Source organism: Fistularia commersonii, chromosome 20, assembly GCF_037954325.1.
Source record: "Fistularia commersonii isolate RoL2024-O1a breed Wild chromosome 20, RoL_Fcom_v1.0, whole genome shotgun sequence".
Classification (NCBI taxonomy): Eukaryota; Metazoa; Chordata; class Actinopteri; order Syngnathiformes; family Fistulariidae; genus Fistularia; species Fistularia commersonii.
In genome coordinates, this window is record NC_141303.1 from 13,508,558 (window position 1) to 13,522,793 (window position 14,236).

At 44.2% G+C, this 14,236-nt stretch overlaps 3 protein-coding genes across 3 annotated transcripts in view; all 3 read right to left on the reverse strand.

Moving 5' to 3' along the window:
* Positions 1-9,912, reverse strand: part of LOC147223014 (nesprin-2-like) — a 60,096-nt gene extending 50,184 nt beyond the window's left edge. The window contains exons 1-9 of the mRNA XM_086167428.1: positions 9,125-9,912; positions 8,427-8,628; positions 7,426-7,578; positions 5,242-5,412; positions 4,159-4,314; positions 2,896-3,137; positions 758-2,804; positions 326-654; positions 109-253 (exon numbers count right to left, since the gene is read on the reverse strand). Of these exons, the coding sequence (XP_086023554.1) occupies positions 109-253; positions 326-654; positions 758-2,804; positions 2,896-3,137; positions 4,159-4,314; positions 5,242-5,412; positions 7,426-7,578; positions 8,427-8,552 (3,369 nt within the window). The 5' untranslated portion in view covers positions 8,553-8,628; positions 9,125-9,912. The remainder of the gene's footprint in view (positions 1-108; positions 254-325; positions 655-757; positions 2,805-2,895; positions 3,138-4,158; positions 4,315-5,241; positions 5,413-7,425; positions 7,579-8,426; positions 8,629-9,124) is intronic.
* Positions 9,913-9,921: 9 nt separating this feature from the next.
* Positions 9,922-11,893, reverse strand: LOC147223015 (uncharacterized). The gene is made up of 3 exons (XM_086167430.1): positions 11,112-11,893; positions 10,257-10,460; positions 9,922-10,114 (listed from the first exon to the last, which is right to left on the reverse strand). The coding sequence occupies exons 1-3, from the start codon at positions 11,184-11,186 to the stop codon at positions 9,923-9,925; spliced, it is 471 nt and encodes a 156-aa protein (XP_086023556.1). The 5' UTR covers positions 11,187-11,893; the 3' UTR covers position 9,922.
* LOC147223016 (nesprin-2-like) lies at positions 11,209-13,727 on the reverse strand. The gene is made up of 6 exons (XM_086167614.1): positions 13,087-13,727; positions 12,319-12,456; positions 12,097-12,247; positions 11,802-11,960; positions 11,338-11,479; positions 11,209-11,213 (listed from the first exon to the last, which is right to left on the reverse strand). Exons 1-6 carry the CDS (start codon positions 13,515-13,517, stop codon positions 11,209-11,211), a joined length of 1,026 nt encoding a protein of 341 aa, XP_086023740.1. The 5' UTR covers positions 13,518-13,727.
* Positions 13,728-14,236: the final 509 nt, after the last annotated feature.

Genomic DNA, 14,236 nt, shown 5'->3' on the forward strand with positions numbered 1-14,236 from the left:
CGGCGGCTGAATGGAGAGGAATTAAAAAGTCGCGATCGTATAATCAACCGTCAAAATCATCGGAGACGATCCACCGAATCGTCAGGTGAGCGACCCGCTCGATCCCACCTTTGCTCTTTTGTGTTGGGAAACGCCTTTATCGTAGGACGTCACGTGCTCCGCGGCGCATTCTGAAAGCTTGGCCTCAAATCCAGACAGCTGCTGCTGGATGTCCTCGTGACGGCGCTTGTGGCTTTTCTGTCTGATCTCGCAGCTGCGGATAAATACAAAATAATCTCATTTTATAAAGTTTGGAGTTTGCGGGCGTGCGGAAAGCGGCCACTACCTCTGCAGGCACTCGAGCCTGAGCTGGGCCTGGGCCTCCAGCATGGCTCGCCCCACCAGCAGCCGGCTGAGGACGCCGATGTGCAGCTGCTGAGTCTTCGGAGGGGACAGGCGGGTTTCTCGAGGCACGAGTTCAGCCAGGTGGCAGATGTGAGCTTGAAAACCGTCTTCTAGCGCTTTTATAGCCTGCTGCGTCTGTCTTTGCTCCTCGGTGCAGTCTGGAAATCCACCCGACAAAAAGGTAGCTTCCGCGTTGAGAAGGAACCCTATGGCTCCCTGAGCCGCCCACTGATAATCCTTCAAGGATTCTCTGGCCTTGGATAAACTTTCCTGTTGAGTACACGTGACGTGATTTTGAAAAAGGAAAAAAAAAACAAAAAACGTAATTAATAAATTACTCAGAAGTGTTATGATTGAAATTATTCGGACTCACCATATGTGAGTGACACTCATGCATTACAGCATCTTCCAGCGATTGCAGTTCACTGTAGATTTTCATGTCCTTCTTTTCTTTGACCCCCAAGGCTCTTAAAACGCGTATCCTGGACTCCATATTTCTCCAAATGACCCAACACCTTTGCAGGGCAATGTCGACGGCTTTTTCATCCGGCCCGACGGGTTCGGCGTTTCGTAACTCTTGTCTTGCGCTTTGTAAAAACTCCACGAGGGTAGGAAACTCGGAGGAAAAGCGCATACCTGGCAGAAGCTCTGCTTCCAGCGTCTTGATGTCGTCGGTGACGGATTGCTCCCAGGAAATTAAAGTTTCCACAGTGCGACGAATGCTCTGCCTCTCTGAATTAAGCTCTGAAGGGTACAGCTCCGGAGCGATCACCTCCAACTGGTCTGCTGCTTCTTGACACTGTGTCTTGACCAAAGGAAGCTCAACCAGGAGTGCTTGATGTAGTCTGAAGCGTTCATCTGCGCCCAGCGTTTCCTCTCTTGCACTCCGGATTTGCCGTCTGGCGACGTCTCTGGAGTCGTTCATTTGCTCCCTGAGGTGCAGATATTTGTCTTGCTCAAAGGCATGGATACTAAGAGCTTTGCACCGGTCTTGCAGCTCCCCGATGGTGCACAACAGAGCGCTTCGCTTGGCCTCCTGGCAGTGTTGGATCTCTTGTACTTGACACTGATGCTCCATTAGCATATGCTTCAAAAGCGTCAGTTTCGAAAGGCTTTCCCGTCTTAAAGGGAAACTTTGCCGCTCCAATTGAGAGGAGATTTGCTTTAGGCTACCCTGGATGCCGGATAGTTCCTCATCAGACGAGGTGCGCTCATGGATGAGCTCCTCCAGTTCCCAACTGGTCGCTTTCTCGTGTGCCAGTAATCCGTCCAACTCCGTCCAAAGGCCTGACACCCTGTTGACAATGTAGCGACTCTCTCCCGGGCTCAGGCCTACCGCTGTTTCTTTACTCCTCTGTTCCATTTCCTTAACGAAACGTAACTGTTTCTCTATCTCGAAAGTGGCTAACTGATGAATCTTTAGCTCACTCTCGAGCTTACCGGTGTCGGCTGTCGAGACATTCTCCACATGTGTGCAGGGATCTCTTTGAGCGTGCATTTCTGCCAGCCAGGCATCCGCCTCGGCCAGCCGGCCCAACAATTTCTCCCTCTGTTGCAGGTTTTTCTTCATCGTGTCGAGAACACGATTCAAGCTTTCGGTGATGGTGTCGTAGAGGACTTCTACCGTCCTCAACACTTGGTCGTGGTCTTCGTCGTCCATGTCGGAAGCTAAAGCTTTCATTTCCTCGAGTTCGGCTCGTATCTTGGTCCTCCGGGTCAAAATATCGGTCTGGAATGTCTTCATCTCTGCGATCTGGAGACGAGCCTCCTCTGGGAAAAGGGACAGTTTTTTCCCAATCGAGAAATGGTTCTCTGCTTGCTTGGCCCGGATGATCAGGTCTTGGAATCGCTTGTATATCTTGGCTGAAGAAAACCCACCGGCGCTGGATGTCGAGGATTCAAGCTGTTCTTGAGTGGATTTCAGTAGGGACTCCAATTCTTGGAGGTTTAGTTTCACCTCGTCATTCTCTCTCTGACCGAGAGAAAAATGAACGAGGGCGTCTGACTGGGATTGCAGGTGTAAATAAAGCTGTTTATATAGTTTTAGGTTGGTGGTCAGACAGACCAGCTCCAAAGTCTTCTTTTTGTCCAGGGTTGTCCCGCAGGACTTGATGGATTCCTGGATCGCCTCAATTTTACCTTTAAGGTCTTTGGCCTCTTTTATTAGAATTGAGGACTGAGAGGCGGAGTTGGAGGCCTGCCGGAGAGCTCGCTTGATGCTTCCCTCTAAAAGCCTCCATTCGTCCAAGACATCTCCGAGCTTAGCCAGAAGAGCGCCCGAGCTCTCGGCGTCACTCAGATGGACGGACACCTGGCTGCTTAAGCCAAGGAGCTCTTGCAACATATCTTCCTTCCGCTCCATGGTCAATAAAAGGCCACGGAGCTTTTCAGCCTGGAGGGTGCTGCTTCCCAAAGAATTTCTGGAAATAGACAAAACAATCCGAATGACTAAATGAATAGGGTTTTTTTTTGAAAAATTAAAATACGAGCTTTGAATCTCAGATCGCTCACAGGCTCATTTTCTCCTTCTCCGAGGCCAGAACATCCAGGAACGCTTTGGTGACCTTCATCTGTTCGTGATACTTTCTGACCTGGTCCAGCTGTGTTGCTTTCACTTGGACCGTCACCGAAGCGTGGAGCAGAGCCGTGCTCCTCTGTTCTTCGATGCCCTCTACGGCGTTTGAGTCCCCGACTTTGCTGGAGCTGTTGTTATTGCTAACTGCTACTTGGTCCAACACAGAGCGCTGGAGGTCCTACAGTATACACAATACAAGCAATTATGGAAATGCTGCATTTCAAAATTTGGCTTAATTAAATGGATTAGCGACATCGGTACATTCTAATGGCATGGCTAGTGAGGGACTGACTCCTTTGGGCTCAGATTTACAATCGTAAGAACTCCTAGTACCTGGTATTTAGTACCTAAATACCCCGCTGGTCTTTTTTAATACGGCCCGCCGAAGATCGGTACATACTTGATGTGAATGATTGGATCAATGAATGTGGGAGCTCAAACAGGAGATTATTTTATTTTCGGAGCTACTTGAGAATTTTCTTGAGCTGAATGACACAGATCGAGGTTTGGGATTTAGCCGGGTGATTTTCAACCAGTGTGCACTAGTGCGCCGTGAGAGATTGTTGAGTGTCACGTCCGTGACGCGATGTCATAGAGGTCGATGTTAAGAGTTAGCGCCGCGCGACAGCGGCGGTTTGGGATCGCGGCAAGACGAGCGAGTGACAGTGATGGAGATGAACAAAAATTTTAAAAAAAGAAAAGACGGTGAGCTTGAGGCAATACAGCGAAAGCTATCTTTCATTTGGATTCACTTTCACCAGGGATGAAATGGCACCAAGTCCGCTGTGCTATCACCAGTTGACTAATAGTAATATTTATTTTATATGACCACTACTAGTTGGTTTTTTTTTTTAATTTTCATGATGACAGGTGGAACTCCCTTGACTGCGAATCACTGGTACATTTGAATTAAAATATTAAATAACACAAAAATCCGAGGTGATTCTTTTACAAAAGTTGATAGTGGATATTATTTAATTTAATTCCTCTTCCCTCAGCCGCAGGGAATGTTCAAATCTTTGTAGTTAACAGTTAAGACAATTTATATTTCATTGTATTTCTTATTCTTCCTACTATTATCTATTACTGTTATGTTTTTACTTGAAACTCTGGCACAACAATTTCCTTCGGGATAAATCAAGTTGTTCTCATCTCATCATCATCTCATTAAGTTACTAAAAGGAGTTAATATTACACACCTCTGCCTCCTCCAGTTGTTTGCCCATCGCTGTGACATCCAACCGTGCCGGCTGATACCGACACGCCAGGACTTTTTGGACCGTTCGTTGTAATCGGATCTCCGTCTCGCCAGGAGATGACTGCAGGTACCGGTGCAAATCAACATGTGGCGTCCTCTGTCAGGAGAAAAAAAAAAAAAAAAAAAAAAAAGAATAATATGATAAATGAAAATAAAATGATGGAAATTAGGTTCATGCAATTTCAAGTCAATCAACTTTTTGATTATTATGGTTATTTTGGCAGTAGCAAATACTGGAATCAGAAACATACTTATCAAGCATTCCAATTATAATCTTAATTTTATATCTAACTCTGAGCGCTTACTCTAGTTTCCTCCTTCACCCATTGGTGGACAAACATTGAGGGTAGATGCTGTTTACAAAGAACCAGAACGCGTCTAAGGAATGATTAAGTAAACTGTATCTTACTCAGATGTACTAATATTGTTGTACTCACAATATTCTATTATATGGAATAGTTTCTTCCAGAAAGCTGGAAGCCTAACTAGGAATGACTGAATTAAGAGACAATCATACTGAACCACACAGAAGTATATGATAACATAATTATGAAATATTTATTTCCCAAGTGGTAAGGATTGTTGGTTGATTTTCCATGTTCATTCTTGATTTATTCAGTGTCACATTCTGTTTCCAAAAGTCCGGGAGATGTTGTGGCGCTGGCCTTATTTCAGACTGTCAACTCTTAAGAGTTAACAGGGTAGCAGGAAACCTCTGTGTCTAACAGATTCTTCCTGTGGACCCATCTGGGTTACCATGGGAATACAAATACACAAATCAAAACTTATCTGCTCACTCTTCCATACACTCAGAAATGAGCTCATGCACTTTTTCAGCAATTTTTAGCCATCATACCCTTGAAATCTCAAACCTCACCGACAGCTGTGTTTCTATATTGTGTGCGATAATAATAATAATGAGCGGCGAAATAACCCAAGATGGAGCATATTGTGCGCGGATTCTGTTTTTGTTTCAATTCAATTTTAATATGCCCTATTTAAAAGGAGACAGATTATTACTCACATTTATGATGTTACTTCTTTCCACCAAGCTCTGGATTTCTGAAAGAACGTCACGCATGGTGAACCGGTGTTTGCGTGTCCCAGGTCCGGGTGATTCACATGTTGACCCTCCGCTCCCGCCATCGGGCGCCGACGACTCCGCCATCCCGCCAGGCTCAGCGGCCCCCTGGATCTGAGGCCGAGCACCACGAAGACAGGGTTGGCGGCGCGGTTTAGACCGATTATCCCATGTTTGTCAGATAATAACCCAGCTTCCTGTTCTTTCCCCTGCTCCGCGGCGGCAAATATAGCTATGTTGGCGGCAGCCCGGCGAGTCTGTGCAGCTCACACAAGAATGTACCCGAGTAGGAGGGAACAGAACGCCCTGAGGGAGGAGGACTCTGCAATGAACACCTTGCCGACGTTTCGCACCAACCAGGGGAACTAACCTGCGCGACACATTGGTCTACTTCTGTCAATCCACGGGGGTGATTTGGTTCGCTTGTCGACCTGAGCCAACTCAGCGTTTTTTTTGGCCATTGATTTGTCTCCTATGTCTGGAAAAAATTTTTTTTTTTTTTTTTCAAAGCTCACTATGATTTTGTCGGGGTCACTTCAGATTAATAGCCTGAGTTATGTTTATCAGGATTTGGAGGCCAATTATTTGAGCTCCTCGTAACCCTCATACTGTGAACCTGAGTTTAGTATTAGCGGTATAAGAAATCAATGAATGTATTCCAGTTGAATGTATTTAAATGTTCTACTGAAATCCATTGACCACTCATTTTTTGGTATTTCGTTGAAAACAAAGAAGGAAGCATTTGGGCCAGTTAGCTCTCAATGGTGGAAAACAAATAGCAGCAATTTGCAGGATGAAGGCACGCTGTTATTACTTGCTAATAGCAGGTTGTCCTGTACAAATATTTTTGAACAGCTTGTCCTGTCAATAGAACTTTATAATAGTGTTTGTCTTCAGATTATAAGTAATCTGGGCATTGCAAGTTGAGCTTTGTGTTAAAAATGTGAGCAATCTGCACTGCATCGACTCGTTGGTCCAGACAATGAGAATATCCCATTTAGATCAAAAATTACTCAAATGCAATAAATGTTTGGGGAAAAAAAACAGACAACCTTCAACACAAAATTAGTACGCACATCAAGACACGCTCGTTCCAGAGATTTGGTGAGTCACAGTGTTTTTGAGTCAGCTCTTTGTCAATGGTGTGGAAAAAAAAAAAAAAACATCGCATAAAACCGGAGTAATTATTCTGTAAGACCAAATGTGTCCTGACATGCACAGACCATTTGTGGCTGATTTTATTTGATGTGTTTTGGTCTTCTTGTGACGAGCTTTCGAATTGTTCCATGAACTCTTTAAAACACAGCGGTGAATAAATTCTCCATGAATGTTTCATGATTGATGGAAATGGTGAAGATGAATCCCATTATCTTTGCCTGTACTGTAGTTTAATGTAATTGATGTGTTAGCTTTTTTCTCTTAGTGTGGTATTTTATAGACCCATATTTTCTAGTTTATACTTCATTCACAGCACATAACATCAACTATTTGATGATTTCCCTTCAATGTGACTTAATGAACAATGATTGAGACAAAAATTTATTTAAAATATCCACTTCAACCTTTAAAATGTAGGATTTTTAAAATGTCGTTCGGAATACAAGTCGATCATATTGCATTTCTTTGAATGTGCCAGCAATTTCGCAAATCATCATATTGATGAAACTGTCAACATCATTATATAAAAACAATAGTTTATCAAATGATATTCCTAGAGAGACCGTAGATTTGTCAAAAATAACATAAAACAACAATAACTTGTGTATTTTGCCATTTGTGGCAAAATTTGTGGAATTTAAATGTTCTGCTAAATACCAACATACCAATACATTTTGAGATGCATACAATGACTGTTTTTAAATCAAAATGATACCATTCATTTAAGCCATTTAAATAAAGAATTGCATATGTGAACTGACTTTATTACACTCTTTCAACATTTTTTATTAATTCTAAATACTGTAATCATATCAAGAGTCAGCTGTGATCCCGCCAATCTGCATTAGTTTTAGAGGACAATGATGCTGATTGGTTGAGGTTAACAGTCAACATGTTTTTTTTTTTTTTTACGGTGAAAGTTCAATTCGGGGAAAAGTGGGAAAGAAGAAAATCAAGCTTCAAACTCACCCTTCCCTCTTGACCTTCGGTGGCTGCCTCGCCTTCCTTTTTTTCTTTTTCAGGTGATGTTTTCCCCAGTATTTTTAGGATCATAATCCCTTTACTCTCAACATCCGCCTCATCTTCGGTCTTTTCTCCCTCCTCCATCACTGCATCTCCTGTCTTTTGAGAGGTGGAGATAAATTCCAACTCTTTAGGGGAACAGAAATTTCTCATCTTCCCAGGATTGATATCTTGAAATCTATCTTTTTCATCTGAATTAGGAATGATTGGATTTCCTGTTCCAGATCACCGCCAGCATATAATCTCCGGGTTGTGAGCGTCTCACTATGCGTTCCAACCTCTTTGGATCTGCCTCTTGCCGCCTTCAACAATTTCGTTTTCGTTAGATAAACGACTCGCTGATATGTTGCTGCGCGGACCGAGAGTGAGTTGCGTACAAATTAAGTTTAATTGACCATCTCTTTTTGCATTTGAGTTCCATGGGAAATTGCTAAACTCGAATGACAAAAGCAGTGAACGAAATGGTAAGACCTTATGTTTCTGGCAGGGAGCTGCGTTCCTCTAATACAAACCAACTAGCAGTACCTTTTGCTCGCTCTAAGCGATCTCAGGCAAAACTGTTCTCAGTTCTACTTCCTCAGTGGTGGAACGAACTTCCGGAAGCAACAAGACTAGCATCATCTCTCGCAACCTTCAAGAAACAGGTAAAAACTTTTCTCTTTCAGGACTATTTACTGCGCTGATGCTAGAGCTGCCCCAGATCAGGTTCGGCACCAAGTTAGGCTATGCAGTGTGTGTGTACGTGTGTGTACATTTTTTGTCTTAAAGAGAAAAAAAAACAAACAACCCAGCTTACCGTTCTGTATATTTCCTGTGCATCTTGTATTTGCAAGTGTTATTTGCAGTGCTTATGTCCTCTACTGTAAGTCGCTTTGGATAAAAGCGTCTGCCAAATGCAATGTAATGAATAAAAAGAGAGGCAAAAACAACTCGGGCAAATTTCTCACTTTATCTCGGCGACGTCGCTGCTCCCCAGGACTCTGGATCCTTTGGGCTCCACCAGGTGAAGATCGAGCCAGTCTCCTCTGCTCCTCGGACCGACTGTCCTCCGCCTTCCGGCCTCGCGCCTCCATGCAGCCGCCCAACACACTGCTTTGGATGCTGCAATAGCTTTCCACGGTCTTGACACTTTCTTCTACAAGTGCACTGCTTTGGAAAGAAAATACCGGCTGGGTGGGGTTCTCTGATTTCACTCTGATTGGGTTAAATGAGGTGATAACCCCAAAACATTTATCTATCACAACCTAGTTTCTGCCTTGACAGATTCTGTGCATGATGTGTATAATTACAATGTATCTAAAAAAAATAATCCTAAAAATGACATGCATAATTAATCCTAAATTTTACATGAGGAAAGTGTTATGCGAATGCCATACAAAATTCTCCCATAATTCCTACGTTTGTAGTTGTCGACAGCGCCCAGAAAACAAAAGACCCAACACACTCCACACATTTTGATATGCTTTCTTTGCACGTTTTAAAATGTATTCTGTGGCACGGTAAAAAAAAGAAAAAAAATGTCCATCCAAAATAACTGCCTTGCACCCTCTTGGGTCACAGTTCACGTGAGGGGCGGTAACCTCACAGGATTAGCTTATGTCCATACCTTGTTAGAAAGTAAACATTCAAGGAGAATATCTGTCACCTGAGTTGAGGCGCTTCCTCGTGCAAGAGAACAAGATTCTTTTTCTTCGCCACTGTCTCCTCCGCAGCTGTTACCCTCTGCTCCGAGGGCTCGCTTTCCTGCAGCCTGAAACACAGATACTTTCAACCTGCACGAGGGTTTCTTCTTTCAAATGGGCCGATCTTTTTTTTTTTTTTTTTTTTTTTTTTTTTGAGCCGAGCCCTGTTTGCTTACCGGACAGGTTAGCTGTGTCGCTGCCATCATACATTTTATATCAACTTTTTTTTTTTTATAAATCTGACAAGGTATTTGCTGAGTCATGCAAGACACTTTCTCCTTTGTGCATCCTGCGCGTGACACACGCCCCACAGATGCATCGGCACGTCCAAACACAAACACACATCAGTCACGCACCGTGGCGACATCGTAGCGAGAAAAGGACAGCGCTGCGGAGAACAAGCAGAACTTGTCCCGCCGCTTTTTAAAATTCTCAAGCAGAATAAGTCTGCTCTGGCTCCCAGAATGTGCACATAATTTTGAATGCATTGCCTTCAAGATGAAATCATGTGTTTGCAGACGCTGAAAGATGATGAAATAAGCCTTACTTATTAAACCCAGAGGGCAATCGTATAACTAATTCGACTCAGCAAAAGTTGCAGGGCAATGTTTTCTATCAAGTTGTTTGCTTTTTTTTCTGCTTTTTGGACTCGTGACAGTGAACGTGGTCGATGTAAATTCACAGAACTACATCGCTGGTCAGACAAGGCCCTGAATTCTAGTGGCTTCGCATTAACTTTACAACACCGAGAAAGACGTCTCTTACCCGCTCAGCTCCTGGATATAGGTCTCTGTTATCGCCTCCGTCTCAGAGAACTTCTGTCGTGTGGCTCTGACCTCCCGTTGCAGCTGCAGCCTGTCTGCAGACAGCTTGTGTGGGTCCTCAGGACTCCTGAGGACCTGCATCAGGCTCTCAGCCAGCTGTTCCTGGGTCTGCATCTCAGCATACAGATCCTGCCAAAGAGCAAGTTCAAATATGACATTGGTAGCTATTGAAAAATACCTTTACCGTGTGTGCCTATGTCTCTGCAGTGTTGGCATCATTTGTTATGCTAACAGCATGTAAGTGTCCCGTTTGTACTATTCAGGTGCAAACCTGGAGTTTTGTGAGGATACCGCGGGTGTCCGAGCCTCTGAGCATAAGGAGGGATTCCTGAATTCTTTGAAGGGAGCGACAGCATTCGGTCGTCCTGTCAGTTATTCGGTCCTGAGGGGCCAACATTATTCTGGAAGTATCTTCTTTGTCAGAAAGGAGCTGCCGAAGCTGCTCAATCTTCTTTCTTGTCTGCGTCTGTAGCACCTAGAGAGGGATCAAGTCAAACAGGACAACTCTACACACAAGAGTAATCTATCTTATTAAATAAATGTCACAAATAAAGTAAACCAATTATTAATTTAGCATATTCTGACAAGGTTAAATGCCCTCCACGCTGTAGCTTTTGAGCATGATCCATGATGTTTACGGATAGAAAAATTGGCCTCTGACAAATAGCAGAATAAATTGTGATCCAAAAGAAACCCTAAAAGTGCAATTATTTTTGCTTTCATGAGATTGAAAGGACTAAAAAAAAAAAAAAACATGAGTAAATAAAAAGAAAATATCATGAATTACTTGACTGGGAAGTATTTTAGGCATTTTGGAAAGAAACTCATTTTGGCGCTGATATTTTTTTAATTCATTTAAAAAAATACATCTGTTCAATGGAAAGTCTGCAACACGATAGGCAATACATACAGCTGAAAATTGGGCAGTTTATTTTTTTTTTTTACCTTCAAAAAGAAAAAGATCGAAAAATTAAAATCCATCCATGATTTACACCCTTAGGAAAATTAGGTTTTGGCGCATCCCTGCTGCCAAAATGAATATTACACCCAAAAAAAAAAAAATCTCTGTATGCTTCCATATTTGTAGTTTAATACTGGAAAAGTAAAACTGAGTTTAATACTGAACCTGCAGCTCAAGAGGGGGCTCTGCACTCTGAAGAAGAGCTTGAATTTCACTGCTTTTTCGCTGGAAACGCTCCATATTCTCCTCTTGGGCAGAAATCTCATTCTAAAGGAATGAGGGGAAGCAATTACATTGATTTTAAAAATTCGTTGTAGAACTGCAGGGTTTTCCCCAAGGTTGTCAATGCCACACATGGCTGTCACCTGCAAAGACTCTATGTTTTCCTCACTCTGAAGGGATGGAGACTGAGCGAACTTTGCTAGTTTACTGTTGACCGAGCTGTTTACCTCGCACCCCAGCTGCAAGGCCCCATCCCACAGGGACAGGCCCAGATGCAGGGTTTCCGCATGACATTCTACTCTCTCGGAGATCTGGAACAATAGTCCTGGAAATTACTGTGAGCGTCTGAGAGGGTTAAATTTACAGAGAATCAAAAATGACGAAAAAAGGCGAGGAAAGAGATACATTCGAAATATTGGGTTTAATGCATAAAAAATATCTACATCTTAAATCGTCACTTACCTTAACAAAACTCTACTTGATGTACCGGTAATAGCACAATGATATAACAGGTCCTTTTTTTTTTTTAATTTTACACTTGTGGTTTCTTACTTTTTTCATTTGAAAAAAAAAAAAAAACAAAACATTATTTTTCAAATAGACAAATACGATATCGTGAAGTGAATAGCTCACATCCAACCAGCGGTCCATCAGAGCGTCTGCTTCCCCTTCAAATGGGATGACGGCGCAAACAGGGATCCGACGGAAGTGTGAGAGAAGTTGCCGGCCGATGCTGCGTACCTGCTCTACGCCGGCCCCCAGACCGCTTAGCTCTGCCTTTGTCTTCTGCATCTGGAATATCAGCCCATCACACACAAACGGAAAGTTGGCATAGAAACCAAATTGGAGCTTTGATTGATTTTTGCGACTGTATCCACTATAGCAACCTGGATTTCTTTTTCGGATGCTATCAAAATGTGTTTTATACCTCGGTGTGCCGTTGCAGCAAGTTGTCTCTACCCATGTAGGAGGCCTTCTCACTGATGCTTCTCTCTGCCCTCTGCAGTGCTCGGCTCATCTCAGAAAAAGTGCTCTGAAACCGCTTCAGAAGCTCCGTCAACTCACCACACTGATCCAGCCTGGGTTTTGACACACAGAGATGTAAAATTCTCAGTTTGGGGGGGGTGACACCTTGAAATGTCTCTCTTACCGTTTGGTCACAGCTTTTCTTGCCTCCTCCCCCGCTTCTACTTCTCCACTTTGAAGTTCATCAGGATTCCCGCTGATGTTCTGCAGCTCGTAGAGGTGATCGGCCAGTTGGCTTTCCAGCTCTGTCAAGGCGTGTTTCCTGCGAACGGTATAACAGTCGCTGGAGTTCTGGGTCACCTGCAGGAGTCACTGAGACTACCGAAAAACCTGACATCATCTGTTATCAATGTCAGTTTTAGCAGACAAAGTCAGGATTTTTTTGTTCATAATTAATATTCATTTTATTCATTGTGTAACCCCGATGACTATAGGCCTACCAAAATGTAGTAATATAGGAATAGCATATAGATGGTGCAAAGAGAGCCTTTATTATACACAATAATGCCCCCACCCACACACACACACACCTCCTACTCCTCCAGCTGATCCGATCAGTACCTGGAGTACTTAAGGGGTACTTATATTGTATTTCAGATTCTTCTTCATTGTATGAAAATTGGGTGACATGTTATCTTATAAATGAATGGCAATGGTAAAAAAAAAAAAGCTCTTCGATTTCTTTGCAAGCGTTTGAAAAACATATAAAACCTATATAAAATCTCGCCTTGGACACCGCATTGGATAGGGAGGACAACCTGAACTTCCCAGTTCTCTGTGGGAGAACCCGGGTAAGCGAGGGAAGAACGTTCAAACGCCACATAGAAAGGGTCGGCCCACCTGCTGCGGACACAAAGATAATTTGCCTTCGGACCCGGGGTCAGAGTAATACCTCTGGTGCAGCGCAGGCAGGGTGGCCTCCTGTAAGCAGAGTTGTTCAGCTGCTCGTTGTATTTCTGTCAGTGCTCCGATCAAGGCCAGTCTCCTCCGGGCTGAGTTTCCTTTTATTCTCTCGCTCTTGACGTGGCTGCCCATGCCTCTCAAGTGCATGGCGACCATCGCATCACCCTCAGATAACCAGGTATGAGCCTTGAGATCTTCCTCCCTCTGTGTTTTTGAGTTATCCTCCGCTCTCCTTTTTGCACGTGGTTCTGACTCCTCCTCCATCCCGATCAGAGGTTTCTCATATGTTGGGTCCCCCGGCTGGGAATCCACCTTCATCTCGCTCAAAAACGTTCCTATTGGACGCTTCTCCCCGCGCTCTGTCATTTTCATCCTTTGGTTGTCTTCCCCGACCCTGACACTAATCATCTCATTTTCCATATCTGCAACCTCCTGAGACAGGGACGTGGCCAGATCCCAGCACCGCACAGCTCCACCGCCACCCGCACTCAGAGTCACTCCCGCCGCTTTTAAAGCACCGTCGGCATATTCTGATTGTTGCAGAGCGGTCCGCAACCTGCGCCGCGCCACCGTGAGCCAAGGGAGTCTCTCCAGCTCCCGCTCCGCCTCATTTTGCCGCCCGCCGGGGACCCGGTTTGGCGGCGGTTGAAGAGTTTCTGCCTTAACCTCCCTCGCTGCGGCCAGGAAACCATCCAGAGAGCGGGCGGCCGCCTGAACCCTCTCCGGCCGCTGCACAAGAGGACAGCGGCCACTGTGGTGAGCCTGGCTGGGAGACGACACAGATGTGGCGTCCGGCCCTGGTTTTTCCTCTTCGCCGCTTTGCTCCGATAGGTTTTTCATTTCGGACTGCAGATCATCACTTATCTCCTAAGTAATGGAAAACATATGCATGTTCTTTTTAACACGAATCATTATGAATTCAAATGTCAGTCGCTTCACCAGAGACATACCTTTAAGTCTGCGATCAGCCCAGAATGCTCTAAGGTCAAGGAGGAGACCTCCACAGGCTCCCTGATGATCCGATCCAGGTTTTCCGCGATCAGTGCCGTCCGATCAGCCGTACCCACCATCAGTTTCTTCACAGATGCCGCGCTGATTCAAACACCGGAAACTTATTTTAGATATTTTTTTTCCATTAA

Excerpts from the sequence above, each read along its gene's own strand:
- LOC147223016 (XM_086167614.1), bottom strand. The coding sequence starts at position 13,517 with ATGGAAAATGAGATGATTAGTGTCAGGGTCGGGGAAGACAACCAAAGG. Across the intron at positions 12,248-12,318 it reads AGAAAAGCTGTGACCAAACG|GCTGGATCAGTGTGGTGAGT; the intron begins GTAAGAGAGACA and ends GTCAAAACCCAG. Across the intron at positions 11,480-11,801 it reads TGATGGACCGCTGGTTGGAT|ATCTCCGAGAGAGTAGAATG; the intron begins GTGAGCTATTCA and ends CTATTGTTCCAG.
- LOC147223015 (XM_086167430.1), bottom strand. The coding sequence starts at position 11,186 with ATGGAGCGTTTCCAGCGAAAAAGCAGTGAAATTCAAGCTCTTCTTCAG. Across the intron at positions 10,461-11,111 it reads AGCCCCCTCTTGAGCTGCAG|GTGCTACAGACGCAGACAAG; the intron begins GTTCAGTATTAA and ends ATCCCTCTCTAG. Across the intron at positions 10,115-10,256 it reads GTATCCTCACAAAACTCCAG|GATCTGTATGCTGAGATGCA; the intron begins GTTTGCACCTGA and ends GCTCTTTGGCAG.